Source organism: Sceloporus undulatus, chromosome 9 (assembly GCF_019175285.1).
Source record: "Sceloporus undulatus isolate JIND9_A2432 ecotype Alabama chromosome 9, SceUnd_v1.1, whole genome shotgun sequence".
Taxonomy (NCBI): domain Eukaryota; kingdom Metazoa; phylum Chordata; class Lepidosauria; order Squamata; family Phrynosomatidae; genus Sceloporus; species Sceloporus undulatus.
Window position 1 is genome coordinate 33,099,573 of NC_056530.1, and position 23,813 is coordinate 33,123,385.

Genomic DNA, 23,813 nt, shown 5'->3' on the forward strand with positions numbered 1-23,813 from the left:
TGGTGAAAGAAAAAAGTCATTTCTGAGCACTAGACGATTCAAGTGTTTTTGTTTGTTTACGTGAAAGCTTCCGCATACCTGACCTGGTTGTTTGACTTCACATGTGGATTTTATTAGTTTTGAATCATAAGTTTGCTCAAACAGGTTGAACTCTTTTTTGTGGTGTAAGAAGCTACCCAAATCTTTCCATGTTATTTGTGCCTCACATTTTCTCTGAAAGAAAGTGATACCTGAGAATACATCTACTTTGTTAACTGACCTGTATATGTGTATTAAGTTGGTGTTTCCAGGTTGTCCAAATATGAAATCTCCAGCAGTTAACAATTACAGTAGAGTGTCTGTCCAAAAATCAACATGGAAAGAGGGAGTGAAGACTGGCATTTTTACTTGCATAGCTCTTGCATCCTTTGGTTAAAAGGGTCAGAGACTAGAGGATGGAAAGTATTTCTTTTCCCAGATTTGGAGAGCCTTTGCTATCAGTTGGATGAGACGCCTGAGTTAGTGCGGTGTAGTGGTTAGGGAGTTTGATAGAAATGTGTGAATTCAAGGTCCATGTCCCCACTGAATGGTGAAACTCACCATGCTATCACTCTTGTCACTGTTTCTCAGCCTAACACGCTTTGTAAGGTTGTTGTGAGGATAAAGTGGGGAAGATGAGAGTCATTTGGTCATCTTCAGCTCATTGGAAGGTGTGATGTAAAGGTAACTTTGAGCCCATACAGACAGGCCAAAATAAAGCTGCTTTGGGTCACTTTGGAGGTATGCTGTTTAAATGCTGCATGTGTCCTAAGAGTCCGGAAGCTGCGCCAAAGCCAAGCTCCAATCCTAAAGACTGGAGTGTAGCTTTGGTGCAGCTTCTGACCTCTTAAGATGCAGGTGTCATCTGAACAACGTACCTCCAAATTGAGCCAAAGCAACTTTATTTTGGCCTGTCTGTTCAGGCCCATTGTCTTGTGGTCACTGGCTCCAGCTGTTGGAAGTTGAAGCCCAACAACATTGGAAGTCCCCCATCTGATGAGTACCAGCTGATGGGAGCTATCCTGAAATATCTTTCTGGTTGTGTGTATTGTATATGTAAGTAGTTAATAAATGTAAAATATTGACTTTATGTTCCAAGTAGTCTTTTAAAGCGAACTTCAGTCCCTATTCCTTAAAAGATGCTTTTTGTCCTAAGGGTCAAACATAAGATTTAAGTTAAAAATCATGAGCCCCCTCCCCATCTTCTGATGTATGTTTGGACATTATGATCCAGGGTAGGATAGGAGAGAATGCCAAGGGGCACAGATGGCCCCTGAACTCTCAGAAGGTGCCTACTTCTGATTTAAAGTATGCAAACCAAGGTACAATGCAATATATTAAAAAGTATATAAAAAACAAATTAAAACAAATTTTAGGAACCAGAAGCCAGACAGGAGAATATTGTCTTCCCGTTTTTGACTGCGCAGCAATGGCTCAAACCTCAGAAAGCCAATATAACTTGCCTTGGGGTGGAACTTTGCTTATAACATTCTGCCTTGGTCTCCTGTACTTGTGTTAAATGGAGAATCATTCAACAAACTCTTTGTTAAAGATGTTGAATTCGGGGCAGGCTCTTACAGAAGAAGGTAGTCTTTTGGACATCATGGCTCCTGCAGCAGCTACCTCTTATCTTCTTAGGAACTGTCTCAAGCAGATAGGTATTAATCTATGTAATTTTAAAAATTGCTGTTATGAGGACTATGTGGGCTTAGGTTTTGCCTCCATTGTTGATATACAATCCAGTGTTTCCGCAACATAATCTGAATTGACTTGCTTGTCTTTACTTGCTTTCTTTGAGGGGCAGGGGAGAACTAAGGAACATAGTTTTCCCCAGATCTCATCCATTAGTGGTTTTTCCACCCATTGTATGAGAAAGCTTGTAGTAGGCAAAACTTCTCCACTAGTTGGACACCTTATTTTCATTGAACCAGATTGTAAAAGCTGGAAATAACAAGGGGGAGGAGAGAAATAAAGAAATAAATGTTAATAATAATAGAACAGGGAAAATATTTCTGAGGGCAAAAAGTGTGGTTGAGGGATTGCTAAACTCTCTTTCTCTAATTCTTATTTTCTTCAGGGTTCTCAAATTGATAAGGCTGAGAGAGGTTGGTGTTAGGATGTCTATGTATGTGAGGAAGGTGTCAAGGCCAATGGGCTGTGCTGCGACTTATGTGTATGATGACTGAGACTTTGGCAGATTCATTCTGAAGGGGAAACATCTAGAATCTCTATGAAAAACACGATCTGATTAATCTTGCCCAACATTTTGTTCATCTTTCCCCCAAAATAGTTCAGTCCATTCAAAATTTTCCACATTAATTCTTCTTTTTGGAATTTTGCTCCAGCAGGTTTTGGTCTCTGTTGAGGAAGAGTTCGACAGATGGCTTCCATATATCGGCTCTTCCTTGAGGAGATCTCAGCTTGGTACTACTGAAGGTGCTTTGCGGAGATGAAAAATACAGCTTGGCCACAAGACACAGCTGCAAAGGTCCTCAGGAATTGCCCAATGGTGTCTCCTGATCTTCATGGGGCCTGGCACACAAGGACAGCTTGACAGTTCCTTCTTTTCCACTTGCTTTGGCAGCTAAGCATTTTGGCAAGAGGGCAGTTCTGGTGGTGCTGTGGGGCGTCTGGCAGGGGCAGCTGTGCTATGAATTGGTGTTTATGGATTGTTTACCTTGCCCTGGTCTGCAGCAGCTTCATTGAAGGTAGGGGTGTTGCATTTGAAAAAAATGGGGATAGTTGTTTCTATTTTGGGGGGATGATGCTAAGGTGGCATGCTCACTCTTGCAAAAAAAAGTGATGTTATTATACTTGGTGAAAGTGCGATGGCTTTGCACATCACATTGTTATCAGATAATTTTGTAACGAAATCACTTCCAGTTTCAACATAGTATAGTTTAGTTATGTATGGAAATGATGCTTGCTAGCGGCAGTCATATTCAATCACCCCTTTGGTTACTGCAAGAGGGGAGCATGTGACCTTTTGGATGTTGTTGGATTGCAAGTCCCTTAAACCCTACTCAGAACATTGAGTGGCTATGAATGAGATAAGGCTGGGAACTTCAGACCAAGAATAATAGGAGGATCAGAAGAGTCCCATTTCTGGGCTACTGAAACCACATAACACACTTTCTAGGCAATTTTGCAATTTTTACCAACTGTTGATAGCTAGCACAGTGGAGTGCCTAATGCTGATTTGATCTGGGTAGATCCAGTTTCGAATGCCCACACAGCCAAGAAGCTCACAGGCTGACACTGGGTATCTTTCTTATTCTTAGTTTGACCTGGGGTTGTTGTGAGGACAAAATAGAGGCAGATTTCCATGCAGAAAATGCAGGATTCAAATGCAAATTTCAAATTTTTGGAAACATAAAGGCTGGAAATCTGAGATACAATCTTTTTGCAAACATGACTTTCCATGTAGTGAGAATTTAAATGTGCTTGCTTTTGTTTGCTCTTTTGTATGCGCATACATGCTGCTGCAATTCCTCATATACACAAAAAAACAGTGCAGCCCAGACCCAGATATGACATTACTGAGGAGTAACTATATGAGATACATGACATTTCAGATTCCAAAATGCATAGCAGAACAAAATCTTTATTAAGTCAAATGAAATATCACCAGTTGCAGTTAGGTCAGTCCTTTGGGGACCAGAATATTAACATCATTAAGAACATATAAGGCAAAGCATTTGTGATGTGTGCAACTCATAGTATTTACTGCCAGCAGGTGACAGTGAAAAAAAACCTCGTACTGTGATTGGTCGGAAAGGAGAGAGCACCATTTTGGACTGCAATTTACTGAAGTCAAATGAGGCGAGTCCCCCTCTGTACGTTATCGAGTGGGTGCGCTTTGGTTTTCTTCTCCCCATCTTCATCAAATTTGGCCTCTATTCCCCCCGTGTGGATCCAAAGTATGTAGGTGAGTTTGCGTTGCATCCCATATTCCCATTCCTCACATGCCTAAACATAGAAATAGATAAATTGACATTAGATTTTATTTTTAAAAAATGGTTTTCATCTGGTTCCCATATTCTGGGCATGGAAATAGTACTTATGTATTATAGCTGTAACCCCAGTCTCTGGAACTTGGCATACAGAGCTCGGCTAACAGGCAAGACCAACAGGGGTGTTTTATGTGGGTGTTTAGTGGAGGAGTTTGGAGGGAGAGACTCTGAGTTCTGTTTCATTACCTACGTAAGACTACTGAATATGGACAGTGAGGGAACTGCTGAAGTCACCTCAACAGCTGTGGTAGGTTTCTGTTCTTGCCTAAGGATGTGAGTAACTTTATCTGCACCAAATGCAAGTTGGTTGCCCTGTTGGAAGAGAAGGCCAAACAACTTGAGGGCTGTTTATCCTCTCTGCAGTAAGAGGATTTATTGGACATAGTGAATGTCTGTTCCCATACACAGGAGATAGACAACTGAAGGCATGTGACATGAAGAAGTAGAAGGACCAGAATCATTCTGTGACTTTAGAGCTGCAGAATCAATTTGAACTCTCTTCCTTATCAGCAATGACAAGGGGAAGCAAGAAGATCAGCAGTGTTAGTCCTCAGAGAAGACACATGAGGCCTTGGAAGGTTCAGCACATGGAATAACCTCTACCAAACCTTGAGAGAAGGTGGTGGTAGGGGACTGCCTGCTGAGGCATGCAGAATCAGTTGTTTGTGGGTCTGACGATATGTATCAAGAAGGGTGCTTCCTTGGGGCAAAAATTGGTGATGTGATGGTGAGGTTTACAAAACCTGTCAAGCCGACTGTTATCCCTTCCTTTTGGTCCATGTGGAAACCATTGACACTGCAGTGCACAGCCTTCGGAATATCACAAAGTGTTATGATGCTCTGGATAGGAAGATGAAGGGTCTGGATGCATAGGTAGTTATTTCATCTGTCTTTCTAGTGGTATGGTCAGTGAACCCCCCTCCCCCCCTGATTTGGAAACCTGGGCTTGAGCTGGTTTTTTCTCTCTGTCTGCGTTTGGCCCAGGTAGATATCTGTTGAGAAGTTGATAAATACACAGCAGCTTTGTCAATTAAAAAAGATGGTTATCTCAACAAATTGCAACTTAAGCCTACAAGGTTCTGAGTCATCCAAGTAGTACTGGGTCTTGGAACCAGGCATTCTTGCCAACTTCTATGTCTTACTGTATTGTAACAATTGTCCTGGATTCAAAGACTAAAAATAGAGATTGGAGATGCTCTCATTTGTCATCATGGAGAAGGGGTTTCAGAAGCAGACAAACCCTTCCAGGACCCTACATAGGCTAATTGATGCCCTGGATTTGGATGTTCCTCTCTTCTTTAAACTGATTGCTTCTAAACTGTCTTTGGAGCCGGAAACCCTGTCCAAAGCTCAAACTCAGTAAGTCTTGGTGGACCACCTTCCATGGAAGATCTTGGTGTGGTTGGGAGTTGTATCCCAGCGTGAGGCATTTTGGAGGCCTCTGGTCTACTTGGCCCAGCTTATCTGGCCTCTCTTTCAGGCTTGTACTGACCCATTTGATGGCAGAGAGAAATTGCAACTAGTTCCCACTGCCCCAGGTCATGGAAAGAGCAGCTCTGCTGAGTGTGCATTGGAAGTGAAGCGAGTGAGAGAACAGGCTTTGTGTGCATCAGTAGGCAGTGGTTGAAGCAGGTCAGAAAGTGCCCTGAGCATAGTCTGCTCCCCTCCTGCACATTTTATTGATAGTTGGGTGGTGGTGATGGCTGGTCAGGGAATGAGGAATGGGATTGACCAGCATGTGCTGTCAATTTATTAGGATATGGAAGAAACCCTGCTTCCGAATGGGCGAGGGGGAGGGCATGAGAATGCAGAAGAGCAGTTAATATGAGCAGTGCAATTAGAAATCTCTTGCAATTTGTGGTTTTACACACAGTGTGCTTGTTTGGGTTTTTCTGGTAACCTTTGGCTTGAACAAAGAGTGATTAATTGGTGCCGAGTGTTTCTTTTCTTTTGTTCTCTGTAGTATTCTGGCTGAGAACCAGCCTATAAGACTACACTACACTAGCTGGGGATAATGGGAGTTACACTTAAACACATTTGGAGGCCTCCAGGATAGGAGAGACTACTGCCTTAGGACATTCTTGTTCATTCCATAGTAAATGATGCCCTCAAATTTCAGCCACTTTCTGTATGTTAAAAGTGCTTGGTCAGTCAAAACTGTTCCCTAATCCTCCAATGTATTCCTGTATTTCCAGGTGCCATTTTGTCCTAGTCAGTATGACATGCTGACAGACTAATGTTTAAAAAATGATGCAGAGAAGGAGCTTTATGTACCCTTATGGAATAGTCTTGAAGACCAGTAAGAGCCTTAGCACCTCTTCTCCCCAAATTATTTACTTTTGCTTTTGGTTTTTTTACAAGTGGGATAGTCCTAGCCATGAGACAAGTGAACATAACAGGATACTTACCTAAAAAGGATTCAGGGAAAGAAATTGAAATGCATTTGCTTTGTTTTGTTTTCATATAAAAGACACTTTTACAATTCTGAGATATGTTGGAATTGAGCTTTTTAAAAAGTTGTAAATCACAATTGAATTCCTCTAAGCACATAAACTCAAGCAATTCTTCAGTGGTTTTGGACTGTAGTGCCAAAGCTTGATCCAGCATGGACCAGGGATGATACAAATTGTAGTATGAAATAGCTGGAGGGCATCTGTTCAAACTTGCACGTTTGGTACTTGACAGAACATGGTGTTGCTTGCCTGACCAGTGAAATACTGTCTGATATGCAGCCTTGCTGTATCTGTTCAACATGTTTAGGACTGCTTGTGGGTGTATTTGCATATTGCTAATGTCTTGTGCATGCGGAGTTTAAGTGGTCTACGTCTGACTACTGTGTTTGTGTAACTTGTTTTACTTTGGTTTGCTCGCCCTTGTTTGTGTTTTCAAAGCAGAAGTGGGCAGCTATGTTTCTCACAATGTTTTGGCTTTTGAAGCCTTTCAGTCCTAGCCAGCATTGGTGAGGAAACCTGGAAAGTGCAGTCCAGAAACGTCTTGCCAGGCCACAGTTGCTCATCTCTGTTTTAAATATTTTGAAATGATGACCTGTAAAATGTGAAAGTGAGAATGCCTTGTGGGGCAAAAATAATTACAAAACAGCTAAAACATAAATACAGGTAGGCAAATGTATTCATAGTGAGTCAGTGTGGTTTGAGTGTTGGACTACAACTCTGGAGACCAGAGTTTGGATCTTCATTTGAGCCATGAAATCCACTGGGTTACCTTGGGCAAATCACACTGACTTAAGCTTCACAGGATGGCAGTGCTAAACCCCCTCTGAAGACATTTGCCAAGAAAACCCCATGATAGGTTTGCCTTAGCATCACTGTAAGTTGGAAATGACTTGAAGGCACACAACAACAACAAAATGTATTCATAATTATTTTAATTGTACAATAGGCACTTGGTATCCACTAGGTTTTGGTTTCAGGACCCTTTCCGAATACCAGAATCGGTGGATACTCAGGTCTCATTAAATACAATGGCCTAATGAAATGCTGTCCCTTATAAAAATGGCAAAACCAAGATTTCTTTTGGAATTTATATTGTTTTTGAATATTTTCAAGCCATGCACGGTTGAATTTGTGGACAAAACATTGGTGAATACAGAGGGCTGACTGTATTACTATTAGCTGATCAATCAGGTACAATAATGAGCTGCCTTGGGTCCTACTACTGGAAAAAGGCAACACATAAATGAAATAAATAAATAGAATTAATAATTTTTCCCCCTGTACCTTTGTAACAAAGAGAACTAGAGGCATATCGTACTTTTTAAAATAATGTTGAACATTTCAGGGGTGAAAGAAGTAGGTTTAGAATATACTTCAGAGGATCAGTGCCAGTGTAGTTCAACTAAACCAGTAAATTGTACTTCAACTCTTGTTGGTTTCTCTCCCCCTGACTTTCTCAGAGAGTTCCCAAAGAATTCAGCCCAGGTATCTTCACTGCTTCTGTTGTTTCCCTTGTCTTTTGCTTTCAGCCTTTTTTGTCTGTTTTGTGGTGGTCATGAAGAATTTGCGGAAATAAATAATGAACAAGAAGCAAACACTGATTCTTTGAAGATTCTTCAGTGGTGGGGAATCTGAGGTTGAAGCCCATGTTTCCTTCCCTGTGACACCACTGTTTGTATGGGTTTTCCTCACTTAAAAAGATTGAAATATGCATAGTTTTAATGCATAGTTACTTTAAGAGCTTTAAAAAAACTTCTGTTATTTTTGTACCACTCTTCCGTTTGCCTCTGCCCACTGTTTGAATGAGCATGCCCATCCCACTAATATATCTAAAATTGGGTTTGTCCTGCTACTCTGAACTGTTTTCCACCCTCGGATAAAAAGGAAGGAGCCACAGATGAGTGACACCGTATTCTCTTTGTATGCAGAAAGTCTCTGGTAAGGAAAGTTGGGAATTGCAGTCCAACAGCATCTGGAGGGCTACATCATACTTGCACCTCTGTACTAGATGAATAACTCTGGCCAAGAATAAGGCAAATTTCTTACTCCATAGCTAGTGACTGCATGAGCAGGTATATCACCCAGCAATGCTCTCACAGGGGGCTGCTTAGCAAGAAATGTGGGTCAGGAGGCCCATAATGTAGAGACAAAAGAAGCGGCTCCTTTGCTGCCATAGGAAAGATGCGTTACAGCTAGGGCAGCACAAAGACCTTTTTCTTGGCAGGGGCACAGGTCAGGCTGATGCTGCCTTCAGACCCTTTGTTTCTTTCTAATCCCCTAATCCTGCTGTGAAGCTTGGGCTTCTTCTGGATGGGGAAGCAGAAAGACATTGGGCGGGGGGTGCTCTTCTGGAAGCAGAAATGGGGCCATTTGAGGACTGAATATAAGTGTGTCTGCAGACTCTGTCTGAATCACACAAGTGTTGTTTTGTAAATCTCTTGGTGCTTATTTGCTTATCAAATTTGCAGATGACACCAAATTAGGAGGAGCAGCTAATACCCCAGAGGAGAGGATCAAAATGACGTGAATAGATTAGAAAGCTGGGCCAAAATTAACAAAATGCATCTCAACACGGAGAAACGTAAGGTATTGCATCCAGGCAGCAAAAATGAAGTCCACAGATAAAGGATGGGGACATCTGGTTTGACAACAGTACATGTGAAAGGGATCTAGGAGTCTTAGTAGACCACAGATTCAACATGAATCAACAGTGTGATGTGGTAGCTAAAAAGGCCAACACAATTCTAGGCTGTATCAATAGAAGTATAGTGTCTTGATCAAGGGAAGCAATAGTGCCACTTTATTCTGCTTTTGTCACCTGGAATAATCCAGTTTATTCAAAAAGGATGTTGGAGCCAGAGAAGGGTGACCAGAATGGTGAAGGGTCTGTAAACCATCCCCTATGAGGAATGATTTAGGGAGCTGGGGATGTTTAGCCTGGCGAAGAGAAGGTTAAGAGGTGATATGATAGCCCTGTTTAAACATTTGTTTTCTGCTGCTCCAGAGAATAGGACCCGGAGCAATGGATGCAAGCTACAGGAAAAGATATTCCTCCTCAACATTAGAAGGAACTTTCTGACAGTAAGGGCTGTTCCATCAGTGGAAGACAGTCCCTCGGAGGGTAGTGGACTCTTCTTCCTTGGATGTCTGTAAATACAGGCTGGATGGCTATCGGTTGGGAATGCTTTCATTGAGAGTTCCTGCATAGCAGAAAGAGATTGGACTGGATGGCCCTCATGGCCTCTTCCAACTCTATGACACATATGCTTGTTTTTCTGCATGCGTGTTTTTTTAGGGTATAGCTTCAAGCAGTGTTATGGCAGCCGCTTCAGCTTCAAAATTTGTCATTTCATCCCTGTTCATGACACTTGAAAGACCATAGTTCCATGGTATAAAAATAATCCCAGATTCAGTTAGTCATACTTGTCTTTCCCATGAGCAAAAAGCAGTTACATTTAAGAACAGGTGCATTAATTGTATCTATGGAAAACATATGCAGTTACACTTCTAAGCAGGAGTATATACAGTGAACCCTTGTTATACGCTGGGGTTTGGTCCCAAGATCCCCCGTGTATAACAAAATCTGTGGATGCTCAAGTCCCATTAAATATCATGACATAGCAAAATGGTGTCCCTTATAAAAAATGGGAAATCAAGGTTTGCTATTTGGAATTTATACTTTTTTTGAACATTTTCAAACCGTGGATGCTTGAATCCGTGTATTAAAAAATCGGTGTATAAGAAGGGCCGACTGTGTGTGTGTATATATTTAAAACATTTGTGTATTTTATTAGTATTTATTATTTTGAGGTCTAGCAGCTTAACTTTGTTGAAAACGGCACCTCTCATCCTTTTCAGTAAGGCAGAAAGCTGTAACCCAAGAGTTCCAAAGACTTAAAGTATGTCAGGGCCTGGATTGTGTGTATGTGTGCTGCCGTTTGTACACTGTTGTATTGAGCCTCGGTCCTGGTGGGTCATTTCAAGGTTGTTGTCTAGGAGGGGATTTTCTGCCCAGCTATTAACTGGCAGCATTGGGGATTTGGCAATGGGGCTGCAGGAGGAACAGCTGTGGCGTAGGAGGGGGATGTTCTGCTGTCAGGTATTTAAAATGGGCCACCGACAGATTCCCCTGAGAAGCATGTGAACCAAGGTGGTAGTGTGGGCAGGAGGCTTGTTCGTGTTGTAATTAGAAGGTAGAAGAAATGTGTTGGTGGGAGGGCATCCATAGCAGTATCTGAAGAGTGAAATGAGGATTCTTCTATGGCTGACCTTTGTGGATGACATACATACATGCATAGGAGGCCCACACATGAGCAAGCAGCCTGTCTTCCACTTCTGTGCTATTTCCAACTGAGTAATAGCAAGAAGGAAACAAATTATGTATTTATATTTTAAGTTCTTATTATTACCTTTAGATACGGACAAAAATAATAGGGCAAGGAGCAAGGCTTTGGTTTGTGATACTTGAGATAATTGAGAATACAGAGAGCCAAAATGTAACCACATGTGTGTAAATGTACTTATACAATCACAACCCCACCAGCACTTAGAAGATTCTTGCTGATTTAGTTGGGATGAGGTGCCATTTGTGTATCAGTTTCAAGGAGCATTCTTTAAGGGAAGCTGATCTGGATCTGGATTCTCTTCTCTTCTGATTCACATTTGTATACCATAGTCATACTTAGTGTAGTTTCTAAAGATTATATATTTGATTCTGTATGTGGTGGCTTAAACAAATATGTGAGGTCTTTACCCTGGAACTAGGACAGCAGAGGACAGAAGGGGAAAGGCAAGTCAGGTGTGAATGAGGAAAAAATGTGGTCCAAAACACACTGCAGAAATAATCCAGTTTGAGACCACTTTAACTGCCCTGGCTCAATGCTAGGGAATTCTGGGAGCTGTAGTTTTGTAAGACATTTGGCCTTCTCTGTCAGAGAGCTCTGGTGCCACAACAAACTATAATTCCCATGATTCCCTGGCACTGATCCAGGGCCATTAAAGTGGTCTCAAACTAGATTATTTTTGCAGTGTGTTTTGTACCCATCTAGTGCCTGGAAGATGCAGGTTCTAGTCCACACAATTTTGGATAAGTTGAGCAGGATTCCTAAATTCAGAAATTCAGACTCAGTAGTAGAAGGTCAGAAGCCTTTATTAAGAAACTATAGGTCCTCTCTGGTGACTTTCATTCACACATTTCTCCTGCCATTGCTTCTTTCCTTTCTTGTTATAGCCAGATGCTTTCTATCAAACGGCCTTGGGTATGTTCACCTCCTTTCCTGGCTTATCTCAGCACCTGGACAAAGTTCACAGTTTTAAAGCGCAGTTCTAAAACATTCTTAAAACATATTGTCACTACTACTTATCCGATTATTACATTATGGCAGGACAAAAGCATATGCAACTTTTGACATTAGCCTTGATCCAGTCTCACTGTCTCTGCCTTTCCCCACAGGGTTATTGTGAGGAAAAAATGAATAGGGCAGGAGAAGCATCATGGATGTCACCTTGAGCTCATTGCACAAAGCTGGGACATAAGCACAACTAACATTACTGCATTTAATGGAGATAGGATTAAGTTGTAAGAGGCTAGTGGCATTTGCCAAAGGTTTCTTGGAGAAAGTGAGTTCTTTTTTGAACACATGCAGGAATGTTTTTTGGAGATGCTTAATTAAGGGTCAACCTCCTTTGCAGAGAAATGAGCTGAACCTGAACCTCTTGCATATTCCTTTGAGAATAGCTTTCAGTTTTCCTCCTCATTGGAACTGTTTGAAATTATGCCTTCAGTATCTGACTGTCCCTTCTCTTTCAGTATTCCTGACCACAAGATTACACTTCATACTTCCCTAAATGTGTTGAAATCAGTTTTCTATAATGCATGTCTGGCTATACTTGGCATCACCTTTCTGCTGTATAACTCCAGGAGAACAAGGCCTTTCCCGCCTAAGGATTGTCCCATTTCTATTAACCAGGTCATCACTGTTGGTTAGGATCAGATCTAAAATAGTTGACACCCTTGTTGCTTTTTCCACCTTCTGGACAGTGAAATTGCCTGCAATTTGATTACTGTAGTTGCATGAGTTTTTGGGGAGTGGATGGCTCAATGCAAGGAACCAACTAGACCAGTGGTTCCTAAACTTTAATCAGTCTTCCTTATCCACAGATTTTTTTTATCCATGGATTGAAGCATCCATGGTTCAAAAATATTCGAAAAAAATATAAATTCCAAGAGGCACACCTTGATTTTGCCATTTGATATAAGGGATATCATTTTGTTATGCCATTGTATTTAATGGGACTTGAGCACCCACGGATTTTGGTATCCATGGGGGATCCTGGAACCAAACCCCTGCGGATAATAAGGTCCCACTGTATTTGTTTTGGACTTTAGATCCCAGAAGCCCCAGCCAACTAAGTCAACAGTCAGGGATTAGGACAAAAGTGGCAGATTCATGAGAATTCAGACAATAGGAAGAGGCAACGGTTATAATTGCAGAGAGAAAGCAACGCATCTTTTTCCCCAGAAGTATAGATTAAATATTAGAATATTCACAATATGAGTGAGTAACCAGGATGTTTGTACTACCGCTCAAATACTATTTGTTAATGAAGTGTAAGTTGACCTCGTGTATAAGTCGAGGACGAGTTTTGGGACCAAAGTTATGGATTTTTATATGACCTGTGGATAAGTTGAGGGTAAAACTTATGGGCATATAGGAGAAGATCTAAAAGATGAAGCAAGGATATCAAAAAACGTACAAAATTGCAGCAGGCCTAAATCTTTGTGCTCACTCTTAAGGCTGGATGAATGAGAGAGTTGAGGGGGTTGATGCTTCCAGGACAGATTATACTTTTGCCTTTCACCAGGGGATGGTTCCTCCTTTTAAATAAGATTTAAGATACAGTACTTACACTGACCCATGGATAAGTCGGCTCAAGGTATTTGGGTCAATTTTTTGACCTAAATTTCTAGACTTATGCATGAGTATATACAGTAGTTAAAATACTGCTTTTAGTTTTAGCATTTCAGTTCCCTCTCATTAATTATACCCTCCCACCCAAGCATCCATATACAGTGGGACCTTGTTATCCACTGGGGTTTAGTTCCAAGATTCCCCTTGGATAACAAAATCTATGGATGCTCAAATCCCATGAAATATAATGTTATAGCAAAATGGTGCCCCTTATATAAAATGGAAAATCAAGATTTGCTACTTGGAATTTATACTTTTTAAAAAATATTTTCAAGCTGTGGATGGTTGAATCCGTGGATAAAAAATCCATAGATGAGGAGGGCCGTCTGTAATAATTTGTCAAATGAAGCCATGCATCATGAAGGCCTTCTGTAAATAAAATATGTTGTTATTCCTGTCCTGCCTTTCCCCCAGATTGGGACACAGTAGCTTACAACGATTTAAAAAAAAAATTGTTAAAAATGCACCAGATACAAAAATTAAAAGACAATTAAACAACCCGAAAAAAATGAAAACCAGGTGAAAACACAGATCACTAAAACACAAACACTCACACCAGCAGATAATTAGCAATATCCAGTGTATTGTGTAAGATAGGTCTTATATAATCATTCCTCAAGTGCCTGTTGGAATAGGAAAGTCTTTGCTTGTCTGCAAAAATAATGTAGGGAGGGTGCTGGTGTAACGTATCTGGGAAGAGCGTTCCAGAGCCTGGGGGCAGCCACTGAGAAGGCCCTCTCCCGTTGCTACCAGATTTGAAGATTATGTAAAGCTGCATATTATTCAGAGATGTATCTGTACCTATGAAGGAAGTGGGACAGAGAGAAGAGGGAGAGAAGAGGCTCCCCAGCAGATCTCAGAGCATGGGTTGGTTTGCAGTGGAGAATATAGTCCTTCAGATAACCTGGACCTGAACCATGTAGGGCTTTGAAGGTCATGACTAGCATTTTGAATTATGCCTGGAAACAGACCAGCATCCAGTGGGGCTGTTGCAACAAGGGAGTTGCTTGCTCTCTGTAACCAGCATCCATTAGTAGTTTCTGAATGCTCTTCAAAGGCAGCCCCGCATAGAGTGTCTTACAATAATCCAGCTGGGACATACTAAGGCAAGTATCACCGTGGCCAGATCTGACACCCCAAGGAATGTGTGCAGCTTGTGCACAATCTTTAATTGTGCAAATGCACTCCAAGCCACTGCTGAAATCTGAGCGTCTAGGCTCAGAGTTGGATCCAGGAGCACACCTAAGCTGTGTAACTGCATCTTCAGAAGGAGTGTAACCCCATCCAGCACAGGCTGATCCCTATTCCCTGACCTGCCTTTTGACTGACCAGGAGCACCTGTGTCTTGTCTGGATTAAGTTTCAAGATGTTTGCCTTAATCTATTCCATTATCTATCCCACTCAGCTATTCCCACTGTGGCTTCTTGAATAAGATAGGAAGGACAAGGATCTAGAACACATGTGGTGGCTTTCACCTCTCCCAGAATCCTAGCCATATCCTTGGGTTGCACAAATTGAAAAGTAACCATTGTCTCTGGACAAGCAGGGGCCAGAGTTACATCCACTGGATCTGGATCAGTTTTAGCATCCAAGTCAGAGCACAGCTGAGCGATTATGTCTGCAAAGTACCAGGCAAGTATTCTGTGGGTCTTTTTGGAAGAATTTATTCCTGACATTTCTCCTGCAACTGTGGCTGGCATCTTCAGGGCTCCCGAAAGCACCACAGAAAACTATGGAAGCGGACTATGAAAACCTTCAACTTCATACCAGGCAAGTTGCTTGCAGTGGGCTGGCAAGTGATCTGGATTTTCCTCTCTTTGGCCTGTGTTATAAAAGACACCTGATCACTTGAAACAGCTCTGCTTGCCAGCTCCCTGCAGATGCAATAGAGACAGACTGTCTATTCAGCAGTCCATAGACCTCTTCTCTAGCACCTCATTTTAAACAAGTTGGTTTTGTTCCTGGCAGCTTCCCACCAGGAAAAGCTGGTGCTGTTGGGAAAGTTTAAAATGGAGGTGGTGTGAAGGTTTAAGATTGAGGAGTTTAAAAGCTGGCTAAGACTTTGTGGTGGGAAGGGAGAGATCAAGGGGTTTTAAAAGCTTTTTAAGGTTTCATGGTGGGAAGGCAGATATTCAGAGGTTTAAAGGCTGGTTAAGGCTTCCTGATGGTTTAGACTAGATCAGACTATCTTTCAATATAAGTAACTGTGATCGTTTGTGAATAAAAAATTATAATAAAATACAATTTTGTTTTTTAAAAAAGTAAGAGACTTCTAGTGGGGGGGCACTGTGTTGTCCTTCCAGTGGGACATAGGAGACTGCTTTTAGATCAGGTCAGCCTAACTTTCAATATAGAATCAGTGGTGAGCCAAAAAGGGGGTGGTGGGAGTGTTCTCCGGTCCAGTTGCAAAATATGAGGGGGTGCACTGGCAGCTCCTCGCTCAGGTACCAGAAAAGGAAAGAAAGGCTTTGCTGTGAGGAGCACGAATTGAGCAGCAGACACTCCAGCCTGCCTCAAGGCAAGCTGATCTCCTCCCTGCCCACCCCTTCTCCCTGGAATTTCTTTGAGTAAGGCTGAAAAAAGGAGAAGAGAGAGGGGTGTGTGGCGATGGTAGGTGCTTCTCTCTTTTGAAGATGAAACCATCCATCTTCAAAGGAGTAGTCATGCTAGTCTGTGTTGCAGCAGAAGGATGGGGAGAAAAAAGGCATCTAGCAGTCCTTTTAAGACCAACTGATTTATATTTGTGGATATACTTGTATTTATTTATATTTGTGGCTATCGATCCACTTCCTCATATACAATGACTGGGTAAGTGCATTGATATCTGCAAAAGCTTGTTGTTGTTTCCCTTGAAGTTATTTCCAACCCAGTGGGTTTCCATAGCTGAGTTCTGGTGCCCTGGTGGCACAGTGGTTAAAATGCTGGTACTGCGGCCACAGCATTGTAAGTATAAAATATGATCCAGAGCAGTGGGTTCAAACTGTCGGAAAAAAAATTCCAACGCAACATTAGGAAGAACATCCTAACAGTAAGAGCTGTTTGTCAGTGGGAGATGCTGACTTGGAGAGTGGTGGAGTCTCCTCCTTTGGAGGTTTTTAAGCAGAGGCTGGATGGTGCTTTGATGGTGTTCTTGCATAGCAGGGACTTGATGGCCCTTGAGGGCTCTTCTAGCTCTGTGACTCTATGATTCCTACCCAACGCATGCACACACACATTACAGACATGCTTGTGCTAATATAAATCTTAAAGGTGCTATCACATTTCTTCCCCCCCCCCCCTTCTCTTCCCTTCTTTCCTCCTTTATATGCTCCAAGAAACTAACAGGGTTACTTTGAAAATTGCAAACACACACTGTCTGCCCTCCCCCTTGCCTCAAGTCATTCTTCTCTCCCCATGCTGTTTCTCCTGCCTTTCTAACCCAGGAGTGGCCAGCGAGGGGTGTGTGTGAGTGTATCTTTTGTGTGCCTGTCAAAAACGTGGTTGCTGAGCAGTAGCTGTTGCTAGGCTCCTTTCTTTCTGCAAAAGCCGTTGGTCTAGTGAAGGAAGCAGGAGGTAATGGGAGGCAAGGGGTGTTAGACAGCAGGGTGAAAAGGAGAGAGTGATAGTCAGCTCCCCTGCATTAAACTGGGTTTAAACTATTTGGAACAATGAAGCTGTTTGCTTGGGTGGGATGGGGAGGCTGGATTTTGGAATTCAAACTCAGATGCTTCCTCCTCTCTTCTTTTATTGTTTCCCAATTATTATTTTTATTATTATTTATTACATTTCTATGCCGCCTTTCTCCCAGGAAGGGGGCCAAGGCAGCTTACAAGATAAAACCTTTCACAGTAAAAATGTAAAAATAAATAAATAAAATAAAACCATCTGTTTACTCATTTGAAGTCAAAGGTTTTCATGGCCGGCATCCATAGTTTTTTGTGGGAGCTCTTTTCCATGCCAGCGTTCTCTGAAGATGCCAGCCACAGATGCTGGCCAAACGTCAGGCATCAACTCTGCTGGGATATGGGACACACAGCCCAAAAAACCCACAAAAAGCCATCTACTTACTATCTCAAGTTTTGAGTTTCCAAATGGCAAAACTGCTTCTCAGAGGAGAGAGCGTGCGTGTGTGATATCCCTCAGTTGCTCAGATGTGAAAAATAAAATGAAGTAGAGGTTCAGACCCAGATGTCCATTAGCAGCCAGCCAGAACAGTGTTTCTCAAAGCTGAAGCTTACTCTTTTTTTGTTTGTAAAGTTTTCATGGCCGGCATCCATAGTTTAATGTGGGTTTTGGGGGCTATGTGGCCGTGTTCTGGAAGAGTTTCTTCCTGACGTTTCACCAGCATCTGTGGCTGGCATCTTTTTTTGTTTGTTCTTGTATTAGACTTAAGTCCCTCTTTACGCTTACACATGAGAAGGCTTATTTTTAGAAGTAGACTTGGCATTAAGTTATAGCATCCTGGAACTGCCTCTAGCCTGAAGATATTTGCCCTTTGCTTGGACCCTGCTTACCATTCTGCCAGTTTCTAGACAGCTTGGCCATGTTGTTTGCAGGTGATGAGACTGAGAATTTTTGTGTATCTTTTAAATAACATTAGGACTGAACTGAACTCTGAGCCAAAGCCCAAGGGCTCAGACTGGAGTCCCCCTGCACCACCTTCTGGGTTCACCCCTTCAGGAAGGAACGAAGCCACTGAAAAACTGCCCCCAAGTCCCATCCCAGCAAAGTTTCCCAGAAGGATACCATGATCAATGGTATTGAAAGCCGAAACAAAAAGGGAGAGACTAACAAGGTGCCAAGGTGCTATGTATCCCTAAGTACGGTATATTACAACAATGAAATCACTATTGGAACTTCATACTTTAAATTATATTTACAATAACACCATACGACAAACAGTGGAAACTATCCATTATACAGTGGTACCTCGGGATACGAAATACCCAGGTTACGAAATTTTCGGGATACGAAAAAATCCCATAGGGAATTATTGTTTCGGGTTACGAATGTTTTTTCGGGTTACGAAAAAACTTTTGGTGCTTTTTTCGGCTTTTTCGCACGGAATCGCGGCTTTTCCCCATTAGCGCCTATGGCAATTCGGCTTACGAAGGCTTTTCGGGTTACGAAAGCGGCCGCGTTACGAATTAATTTCGTAACCCGAGGCACCACTGTACATATAAATACAATAAAAGTGGTATTCCAGGTTCTTAAGGCCTTTGCTGTAGAAAAGATGTAGTTCCAACCATATGCTGATGGAATAATATTTAGTAATAAATGGGGTTCTGTTTAATCTTCATCATCAAGTTTTTGTCTCAGTGATGTATTGCAAGCCAGTGTCAATCTTTCAAGTAGCAAAATGAGGCTGTTATTTCAATAATAAATTACCAGTAAGAGGCAGTCTTTCAGGTAGCAACTACATGTTGTCTGCAGCAAAGGCCTGAAGAACTAGAAATACCACTGGACTTTGAATGAGCAATTTGGTTGTATTTATAAGCTGCATATATAATAGATAGTTTCCACTGTTCGTACCTTGTTTCTGAAACCATCCCGGGATAGTGTTCGATGATATTGAAAGCCACTGAGAGGTCCAGCAGAACAGGGACTTGCACTGTGCAACCAAATGTGGTTTTCTTTTCACCACAAAGTGCCAGTGGGGCACATTGGAGAAAAACTCAATGGCAGCCATCAGTGACAGCTACAGTCTATTCTCTCCATTGCATTCTAGGAAATCCAGGGGCAGTATTTGATCCAGTACACTTGCCTTCATTAAAGATTTGGGGTGGGTGAGGTGTGAATCAGATATGTATGCGGGATGCAGGTTGCCTTCCCTTTGGAATTATTTATTTTAGAAGTTGAGAGGTCATCTATTGGAGCACATAGAGGGTCAGGTTGGCTGACCGGTTGGGGACTCTCGGGCTTCATTGTGTATATGCACACTGTCAGTGTTTGTTAATTTCTGCGCCAACTGACTGCAAGGTTACTGAGCCGATTAGAGGTCTCATAAATAGCTCTGAGGCAGGATTAGGCTGGTAGTATTGACTGCATCCTTGGGTTTTTTTATCCTCCTCCTCTTCCATCACCATCAAAATGGGCCATTAGGTGATCTCAGTAGGAAGCCCAATCTGTTGGCCCTAGAATTTAAGGGTTGGGAAGGAAAGTCCTGGCACAGAGTGGGGGTGGTAGGAGGGGGGGACTATCATTAAGAATCCCATCTTTCTTCATGTTTGTTATGTTTGTACCTGAAGGACTGGATAGAATTCATGCATCTGATGAGGGGAATTTTAGTGGTCTGGCAAGCAGCACCTCTGCCTCTCCATCACTCCTAAAATCTTCCCCATCTCTCCAGCCTCTTTGTTTTTGTACCCTGACTTTTTATAACCTCGTGTTTAGAAGCATAACAGTTTCCACAATTCTCCCAAGCTGGCCATCCCTATTGGGAAATTGTCCGTTGTGATATCTGTTGCTCCCATGTGATGCTGACCCCCAATAAATGTAACATCATTAACCCTTTGTTTACTCGGAGGAGATACTATGCCCCTCAGCTATGTTGTCCAGGTAATGGAAGAGCCCCTTATCACAATAACGTTGTTAATATTTTTCCTATACTGTATTTTTTAATAAACAGTCTTGGGTGTAGATAGCAGTGTGGAGGTAGCTTGTTGTTGTTGTGTGCCTTCAAGTCATTTCCGACCCTATCATGGCGCCTTCTTGGCAAGTTTCTTCAGAGGGGGTTTTGCCATTGCCATCCACTTAAGGCTGAGAGTATGTGACTTGCCCAACCAAGGTAACCTAACAGATTTCCATGGCTGAACTCTGGAGGTGGCAGCAAGAGTAAAATGACCATGGGAGCAGCGAGGGAGGAAATCTTGTAATCTGTGTAAAACATAGGTTTTACCAGTGTAATGCACAAACAGGATCCTTTCCCTAGAAGCCAGGATCACTAAACTGAACCTGTCGTACTTTGGGCATATCATGAGAAGGCATAACTCACTAGAAAAGCCAATGCTTGGTAAGGTGGAAAGCTGTAGGGAAAAAGAAAGATCCCATCACAGATGGATAGTCAAATAAGCCACAGCTCTGAATCTGCAAGACCTGAAAAGGGCTGTGGATGATAAGGTCATAGGGTTGCCATAAGTTGAAGTTGACTTGACACCAGTTAACAACAACTGTGGGTCACTTCAGTTGAATTACTCTTTGCTTCTCACTTTTTGAATTCAGTTCAGCTTTTACTGTTTTCTTATTGGCTAAATACATTGTACAAAAAGGTTTTCATGAAAATACACATCTACATGCAGATTTCTCCAGATATATTTTTAACACAACTTTGCTGAACATGCATTTTTTTTGCAAACGGTTTCATCTAATTTTTGTATACACTGTATTATCTTTACCAATATATACATTGGTACCAATATATACATGGGAAGGGTTCACTGTTTCCTAATGTTTTTGAACGATTTTATTTTTTGAGTTGGAGAATTCCATCACACAGTTTCTACAAAGTGTGAATTGTATAGGATAGCTGCAATTTATAGTACATTTATTGTTTTTTTAAAAGTGAGCTAACAGGCTTGATCCTCACCCAGACATAGATAACAATATTCATAAGTTGTACGCTGTTCTAAAATGCCAGCTCAAGGCTTCTGTTGGACTCAAAGCAGGATCAGTCTGGGTCAGCAGTGGGTGGTTGAGGAGTAATATTTTAAATCCATTGGTTCAGATTACAGTGATTTATCTTAAAGCTCTGGACTTTGTAAGCTCATCTCTTCCCCCTCTATATTCCCTGTATTCCCTGTGCCAACTGTACAGTTGGGATATTTCAAATAGTGTTCCAAAAACCAACTCTCCAGCTAGATGGCTTCATTATTTGCTTAGCTCTGACATTTCGGCCTTCTCTGGTTTTGAGTCGATTGATATTAATTGAAGGCATGGTTCCTCATGGCAGAATGACCTCTTTTGCTTGTTGCACCACACTGTAAATTGTTATTACTGTCCTGATATGACACTGTTGTATTGTAAGCTAGGTAGTTCATGCTGGTCCATTTGAGGGAGAGCTGAACTAGTTTCAGAATATTAATTTAGCAAAAGGGAGGATTTGAACAAAAATATCCAAGAGCCATAGAGCAGCCTTTTCCACCTAGTGTTCACCAGATGGATAAGACTGCACCCTCCATCATTGCATTTGTCATCAGGAAGCATTAATAGAAGTATTAGATACAGACAGAACCAGGTAGAACATTACCCAGTGGATGAATATATGAACAAAGATAGTGTGTATGTTCTGTGTAAAATACAGTTGGGTATTCACATTTGTGGCTTTGACTTTTGCAGATTTGATTATTTGTGGATTTGATTAATATGTTCTCTCTAGGAATCTCTTGGTCCTCCAGCGCAACTCTGCCACATGTTGACCATAGAGTTGCCCTGACGGATCTACAAATTCCCAAAGAAAACACTTCTCTAGACATTTTTAGGTCCTCCAGCATGATTCTGTGATCAACCTCTGGCAGATGTTGACCACAAAGTTGCACTGGAGGACCTGGAAATTCCTAGAGAGGTGTTCATTTAGGTAAAAAGAATAGTGTTTTTTTTATATTTAAGATTTTTCCACGTTCACGGGGGTCCTTCACCCCTAACCTCAGAAAATGTGGAGGGACCACTGTATATAGAGAAATAAGACTTGTTAAAATGTTAGGGAGTGCTACTGTAATGCTCTTCTAGGAATATTGGCTGTCATCCAGGCATTTAGAAAAGATATCCAGGGGAAGCTGTGTTGGCCATATAGCATAGAAAGAGAACACTGAATTTTTCAGGAAGCCTCCATGCTTCTGCATCAGGAGAAAGTTTAGGTAAAACATGTCAATGCAGTCCAAATGTTTTTTAAAGAAAGTTTTACCTTTGTTGGAGGTAGTAACCTCAAAGTCCCAGTCCATTAGCTGTCTCTTTAGGATTCCCTTGTGGCAGCTGAAATGTGGTATCCTCACATCCGGAAAACATAGCCAGGGGTAGCTGTGTTGGCCACATAGCGAAGTACAATAACAGCCAACATCCACAGAACAGTGATACCTTTATTGGGACAACCAAATTCCACAATGTATACTGTATGTTGCAAGCTTTCAAAGCTCCACTGGGTTTTTCATCAAGCAAAGGAGAGTGTCAATGGTTCAGCAAGGTAGTTACTGTTTATCTGTTACAGTCCCTTTTAGAGTTTTTATTTTTATGGAACACATCCCCTTTGAATAGAGGAGACACAGAGACAGCACTATTTCAGGAGCACAAACCCAGCCTTCTTCCCTTTCTCCCACAGTGTAACACTTCATGTCTGTTTAATTGACCCCTGCCCTGGTGCTGACAGTTATGGGGCCTGGACAGCCTCTTGCTTTTGTTTCCCCAACTGTTCCCAGCTCCGCAAGCAGTAGCCTCACAAAAGGGAGATGGCTTCTTCCCAGGGTCATGATCCAGCTGGGCCCTAGGGCAATAAGAAGACACCAGCAGGGTGGTCTTCTTCTCAGGACATCCCTGACAGAGTGGGTAGGCTGAAAGCCAGGACTCACAAAGGGGAAGACGTTTTTCTACCTGAGGTGAAAAACAAGATCATGTACACACAAACACAATTCCACATAGAGAAGCTGTGAACAGTATAGTAGTTGAACTTTGCTTCACTTTTGGTTTTGGACACCATCTTCCATTGCACCTGAGGGCAGCAGGCTAGCCTTGTGGATGCAGAGCATTTTATATTACGCACACAAACCGTGGTCCTCCAATAGCTTATTGCTTCTCACTCATCTCGCCAGCTTGTTATCTGTTCACACAAATGTTGCAATGCTACCAAGACCTACTGAAGATGACTTTGCTCCTTGCCGCATACGTCAAAATCATGCTGCTTTCTTCATCTACAGAAGTCAACTGTACTGGCATTGGCCACTTTGCCGCCCAGGAAAACAAGAGTTAGGGACAGGTGGTACACAACAAGCTAGTAAGGCAGAGCAAAGGGTAGTCCCAGATGACATGTCTGGACTCAAGCAGAAAAGAAGTCAAGCTGTAGATGTGCTCAGAAGTGAAAGGAAAGTCTGAAGCTGCACAACATGTAATGTGAGAAGCATGGACCAAGGGAAGTTAGACATTGTAAAACAAGAAATGGAATGTATAAACATTTGCAGTACTTGTGAGTGAGCTAAAGTGGACAGGAACTGGATGTTTTGAGGCAGATAATTACACAGTGTGTTACTCAAGTAATGAAAAGATAAGAAGAAATGGAGTGGCATTTATAGAGAGGAGAGATGTAGCAAAATCAGTCAAAGGATATAATGCAAAGCCTGAGTAAGACTTCAGGAAAAAGCCATTCATATAACCGTGATCCAAGTCTATCCACCAAC

The 23,813-nt window shown here is 41.9% G+C and overlaps 1 protein-coding gene across 1 annotated transcript in view; it reads left to right on the forward strand.

Annotated features, from left to right (window-relative positions):
* The window catches only part of IGSF9 (immunoglobulin superfamily member 9), a 65,883-nt gene that overhangs the window by 2,873 nt on the left and 39,197 nt on the right, over positions 1–23,813 (forward strand). Inside the window, 2 exon segments of the mRNA XM_042439155.1 lie at positions 2,364–2,726; positions 3,755–3,946. Coding sequence (XP_042295089.1) covers positions 2,669–2,726; positions 3,755–3,946 — 250 coding nt within the window. The 5' untranslated portion in view covers positions 2,364–2,668.